Source organism: Trichechus manatus, unplaced genomic scaffold, assembly GCF_000243295.1.
Source record: "Trichechus manatus latirostris isolate Lorelei unplaced genomic scaffold, TriManLat1.0 scaffold00181, whole genome shotgun sequence".
NCBI lineage: Eukaryota > Metazoa > Chordata > Mammalia > Sirenia > Trichechidae > Trichechus > Trichechus manatus.
Genome location: NW_004444117.1, coordinates 1,553,503 through 1,559,976, shown reverse-complemented (window position 1 = coordinate 1,559,976; position 6,474 = coordinate 1,553,503). Strand labels below are relative to the sequence as shown.

The window sequence follows — 6,474 nt, the reverse complement described above, 5'->3', positions numbered from 1 at the left end:
CAATGGAGCCTACTGCATCCCCAGCTGAAGGACACTGTACAGCCAGTCAAGGAGTGGAGAAGGGTACGGAAGGAGGAAGGAAGGTAAAGAGAGAAAGAAACCGATACAAGAAAAGAAGAGAGAAAGAAAAAAATTTCTTAAGGGAGCCAACTGATATGGTGGTGCAGACTGGAGTAGTGGCTCCCCATCTGTGTGGCAATGCACAGCCTGTCCCGAAGGAGCAGAGATGGCACACGGCACCAGGTGTTCAGGAGAAAAGAAGGGAAGAATAGTAGAGAGAGAAGAGAAATGGAGAAAAAGAAAAAAGAAAAGTCCCCAAGGGAGCCCACTGGGTTGGTGGTGTGGACCAGGGAAGTGGCTCCCAAGCAAAGTGGCACTTCACAGCCTCTCAGGAAGGAGCATAGAAGGCACACAGAGCCAAATATTTGAGAGAAATGAAGGGAAGAAGATGAGAGAGAAAGAAGAAACAAAAAGAAGTGAAAAAAGTAACAATAGCAAAAAAAAAAAAAAAAAAAGGCACTGAAGGAGCTGGCCAGTGTGGGCAGGGCAAATCCAAGCAGCAAGAAGCTGGCTTTTCCCCATCCAAGCAACCATGGCCCACTGGGAAGTGGTGGAGGCCAAGTAGGGGGAAGAAATGTGGGGGGTGGGAAAGTGTATATCGCTGGTTACCAAGTGCTCTGTCTCCTGCTGGGAGCTCCTTGAAGCTGTCTTCCTGTACTCCCTGTCTGCCATTCTGCGTGGCTGACTTCAAGATGGTGAATCCGTGTCACGTTAGCTGATAGGGGACCTCCATTCTGTATCTCTCCTTGCTCTCTGTTCTCTGTCAATTTCTTATTCCGTTTGGTGCTTGGTTGAGTTCGTTGTCTCTTCATTTGACTCTTAGGGTTCCAGGATTGATGTTTGTCTCTGTTTTACTTAGTTTTTTGAGTCTTTGCTGTGGAGGGACTGTGTGGTGCTCCTGTCTATAGTGCCATGTTGACTCTGCCTCCTGAATTGTTGAAGTTCTCTATATATTTTATCAGATATGTCATTACCAAGGATTTTTTCCCAGTCTGTAGGTTCTCTTTTTACTCTCTTGGTAAAGTCTTTTCATAAGTATTTAATTTTTAGGAGGTCCTGGTTTATCTAATTTGACTTCTGTCATTCATGCATTTTAGTTTTGTTTGGTAGGCTATTTATGCTGAAAATTAGGTCCCCTAGTGTCTTAGGCTGGGTTCTCTAGAGAAGCAAAACCAGTGAAGCATATAAATATATATATGTAGAGCAGTTTATATTGAGGAAATGGCTCATGTGATTGTAGAGACTGGAACCTCTCAAGTCCATGGGTCAGGATAGAGGCTTTTGTGGATTCACGTAGCTGCAGGGGCTGGTGAACCCAAGATTGGCAGGTCAGACAGAGAGGCTCTTGCTCACAGGTTGTGAAGATCTATGAATCCCAAAATTTGTCGGCAAGAGGGCAGGTAAGCTGCTAACTCAAGTCCCAACAACCAGAGGTCTGACAAATAGGAGCCAGCTGCAGGATCCAGAGCCAGCCAAAGCCCAAGAGCCTTGCCAGAGTCCACTTATATTCAATGCAGGTCATATCCCCAAGGAAACTCCCTTTCAACTGATTGGCTACTCGTTATATCAAATCTCATCATGGAAGTGATCACATCATCATATGACTGCCAAACTACATCATAACTACCAAACCACTGAGAGTCGTGGGCCAGCCAAGTTGACACACAACCTTAATGATCACATCTAATTTTGACCCTATGTTATCTTCCAGGGACTTTATAGATTTAGCTATAACATTTAGGTTTTTGATCCATTTCAAGTTAGTTTTTGTGCATGGTGTGAGATGGATCCTGATTTAATTTTTCTGCATATGGATGTGCAGTTTACCAGCACAATTTGTTAAACAGACTGTTTCTTTCTTCCCCATTGAATGAACTTTGACCCTCTGTCAAACATCAGCTGCTTTAGCTATTTGGGGCCTCCTTCCTCTCCATATCAATTTGGAGATTAGTTTTTCCATTTAATTAAAGAATGTTGTTGGCATTTGGATCAAGAATGCATTATATCTATAGATTAATTTTGGTAGTATTGACATTTTCACAATGTTAAGTCTTACAATCCATGAATATGGACTGTTTTTCCATTTATGTAGATCTCTTTTAGTTTCTTGCAATAGTGTTTTATAGTTTTCCTTGTATAAGTTTTTTATGTTTCTGATTAAGTTTTTTCCTACGTATTTTATCCTTTTGGGGACTGTCGTAAATGGTATTGTTTTCTTGATTTCCTTTTCAGACTTCTCCTTGTTAGTGTTGTTGTTGTTCTTAGGTGACGTTGAGTCGGTTCCAAGTCACAGAGACCCCATAGGGCAGAGTAGAACTGCCCCATAGGGTTTCCAAGGAGCCGCTGGTGAGCTTGAACTGCCGACCTTTTGGTTAGCAGCTGAGCTCTTAACCACTACGTCATCAGGGCTCCTTATTAGTGTATTGTTGTTGTTGTTGAGTGCCCTTGAGTTGGTTCTGACTCAAAGCGACCCCATGCACAACAGAATGAAATACTGCCCGGTCCTGCATCATGCTCACAATCACTGTTAGGCTTGACCCCATTGTTGTAGCCATTGTGCCAATCAATCTCATTGAGGGTCTTCCTCTTTTTTGCCTATCCTGTACTTTACCAAGCAAGATGTCCTTCTCCAGGGACTGATCTCTGCTGACAACATGTCCAAAGTATGTAAGATGTGGTCCCGCCATCCTTGCTTCTAAGGAGCTCTGGTTGTACTTCTTCCAAGACAGACCTGTTCATTCTTCTGACAGTCCATGGTATATTCAATATTCTAGGCGATTGAAAACACCATGGCTTGGGTAAGGTGCACCTTAGTCCTCAGGGTGACAGCTTTGCTTTTTAACACTTTAAAGAGGTATTTTGCAGCAGATTTGCCCAATGCAATGGGTCTTTTGATTTCTTGACTGCTGCTTCCATGGGTGTTGATTGTGGATCCAAGTAAAATGAAATCCTTGACAACTTCAATCTTTTCTCCATTTATCATGATGTTGCTTATTGGTCCAGTTGTAAGGATTTTTGTTTTCTTTATGTTGAGGTGTAATCCATACTGAAGGCTGTGGTCTTTGATCTTCATCAGTAAGTGCTTCAAGTCCTCTTCACTTTTAGCAAGCAAGGTTGTGTCATCTGCATATCACAGGTTGTTAATGAGTCTTCCTCCAATCCTGATGTCCTGTTCTTTTTCACATAGTCCTGCTTCTCCGATTATTTGCTCAGCATACAGACTGAATAGCTATGGTGAAATGATGCAACCCTGATGCACACCTTTCCTGACTTTAAACCACACCGTATACCCTTGTTCTGTGTGAACGACTGCCTCTTGATCTAAGTACACGTCCTCATGAGCACAATTAAGTCTTCTGGAATTCCCGTTCTTCACAATGTTATCCACAATTTATTATGATCCACACAGTCGAATGCCTTAGCATAGTCAATAAAACACAGGTAAACATCTTTCTGGTATTTTGCTTTCAGCCAGGATCCATCAGACATCAGCAGTGATATCCCTGGTTCCACATCCTCTTCTGAATCCGGCCTGAATTTCTGGCAGTTCCCTGTTGATATACCGCTGCTGCCACTTTTGAATGATCTTCAACAAAATTTTACTTGCCTGTGATATTAATTATATTGTTCGATAATTTCCGCATTCAGTTAGATCACCTTTCTTGGGAATAGACATAAATATGGATCTCTTCCTGTCGATTGGCCAGGTAGTTATCTTCCAAATTTCTTGGCATAGATGTGTGAGCACTTCCAGCACTGCATCCAGTTGTTGAAACATCTCAACTGATATTCCGTCAATTCCTAGAGCCTTGTTTTTCGCCAATGCCTTCAGTGCAGCTTGGACTTCTTCCTTCAGTACCATCGGTTTCTGATCATATGCTACCTCTTGAAATGGTTGAACATCGACCAGTTCTTTTTGGTATAATGACTCTGTGTGTTCTTTCCATGTTCTTTTGATGCTTTCTGCGTTGTTTGATATTTTCCCCATAGAATCCTTCACTATTGCAACTTGAGGCTTGATTTTTTTCTTCAGTTCTTTCAGCTTGAGAAATGTGGAGAGTGTTCTTCACTTTTGGTTTTCTGTCTCCAGCTCTTTGCACATGTCATTATAATACTTTACTATGTCTTCTTCAGCCACCCTTTGAAATCTTCTGTTCAGTTCTTTTACTTCATCGTTTCTTCCTTTTTCTTTAGCTACTCAACTTTCAAGAGCAATTTTCGGAGTCTCTTCTGACATCCATTTAGGTCTTTTCTTTTCTTTCTTTCCTGTCTTTTTAATGATCTCTTGCTTTCTTCATGTATAATGTCCTTGATACCATCCACAACTTGTCTGGTCTTCGGTCATTAGTGTTCAACACATCAAATCTATTCTTCAGATGGTCTCTAAATCCATCTGAGATATACTCAAAGTTGTACTTTGGCTCTTGTGGACTTGTTCTAATTTACTTCAGTTTCAACTTGAACTTGCATATGAGCGATCGATGGTCTGTTTTGCAGTCGGCCCCTGGCCGTGTTCTGACTGATGATATTGAGTTTTTCCATCGTCTCTTTCCACAGATGTAGTCGATTTGATTCCTGTGTATTCCATCTGGCGAGGTCCATGTGTATAGCCACCGTTTACTTTGGTGTAAAAAGGTATTTGCAATGAAGAAGTTATTGCACAACAAACAACTCATTGCACGACAAACTGACAGACACATAGGGGCTCTTTGCAATAACATCCATTAATTTATGAAGAGTCACCTAAGTGTCTGCTTTTTATTATTAACTAATTAATAAAAGTAAGACAAAGTCTATGGTTAGCTTCCTAATTTGCATAGTGGACATATAACACAAAAATTACACATGAATTCCACTTACCCTTTTATTAATCCCAATTGTCTGCATTGTGTCCAAAAAAGTCTGGCTTACTTTGTCATGTTCCTTTGTGAGCAGTAGCGATGCACTGGCTTCTATAACTCAGATAAGTGCAATATTTTCAGAGGCAAACTTTCACAGTATCCGTGAGATGGATTCAGAATTCATGAAATGAGATGCACTTCTAAATTATATAGATAATTGCAAATGTCTCCTGGTCCCTAGCAAGTTAAACATATAAATATTGAAATAATAAAAAAACAAACCCATTGCAGTAGAGCCCATTCTGACTCATAGCTAACCTATAGGACAGAGTAGAACTGCCCTATACAGTTCCAAGCAGCAGCTTGTGCATTCGAATTGCCGACCTTTTTGTTAGCAGCCATAGCTCTTAACCACTGCGCCACCGGAGAAATAATAAGTAAGCAGAGATATGTTGCCAAGAATCCAGAATTTTTTTCCAAAGGAAGGACTTCTATGCTCCCTATATTCAGGGACTTGCACTTTGCATGTTTTACAGGTAAGCTGCTCTTTTTGCCATGTTTTATTGATTATAGTGGGCACAATCTCATTTTGGTATCTGCTATCTTCAGTCATTAAGCCAGGAAACAAACAAACAAAAGTCCTATACTGGTTCAATGATTCTTACCTGATCCAGCTGAATGCATCCCATTGGGCTTCTCAGGATATTGGGATGTTCTTCCTGATGTAGATCCGTTTGTACTGGTTGCCCATACCCAATGTAGTGTAGTGACTTGTACTGTGCAGCATTACAAGTCCTTGTCTGTGCCAGTCCGGCAGAGTCCCTGACCATCCTTACCAGGAGACCTCAGGTTTTCCTGTGATTATCTAGGTTGTGTGGCTTCTGGAATGCATTTCTTTAATTCACTTCTCCCTTTTGGAGGAGTAAAGTTTGGTCCAGGTTTAGTTATCATTCCCACTGAAGATGATGTCTCTATAGGCAGCCCCAGCATCCTAGACTATCTTTCTGAAAATAGTTCACTATACCCTGAGTCCAGAACAGCATCAACTCATTCCCTGGGACTTTTAAATATCCAGGGAAGTGGGTAAAAAAATTGGTTGCAGACCCAGTGAATACTGAAGTTAAAATTTAAAATCATCATCTGATGTGTCCTCTTAAATTCACAGGTTGTAATGATATTGATAGAGTGTCCTGCTACCCAACTTCAGGAATTATCAGATAAAATGATCAGAAACATGTCGAAGGGGAGAAAGCAAACAGAAAATAATGGATATGGACCTGCTTGGTGTTTGGGTGCTTTGTTAAATGCTGATACAGCTGATTTAGTTTACTAATCCTAAAATTCCTGTGGGATCAAGTGTTTGTTTGTCTTTTTTTAACTCTCATTTTACAAATGAGAGAGTTGAGGTCCATAGAGTTTAATTAATGAGTACGAGTTCATTGGCCCATGTGAAATAGACATAGAACTCTCGAATAAGTTTACTTTCTTTGCCTCTGTTTTACTTTCCCAGGCTCTGGTACAGTACCTCATATTCACATTGAACATGGTGAAACCAAGGGAATTAAGCTGACCT

At 40.9% G+C, this 6,474-nt stretch overlaps 1 protein-coding gene across 1 annotated transcript in view; it reads right to left on the bottom strand.

Annotated features, from left to right (window-relative positions):
- The window catches only part of LOC101360709 (zinc finger protein 354B), a 160,691-nt gene extending 154,960 nt beyond the window's left edge, over positions 1 to 5,731 (bottom strand). The window contains 1 exon segment of the mRNA XM_023741434.1: positions 5,567 to 5,731. Coding sequence (XP_023597202.1) covers positions 5,567 to 5,731 — 165 coding nt within the window.
- Between the last annotated feature and the right edge of the window lie 743 nt (positions 5,732 to 6,474).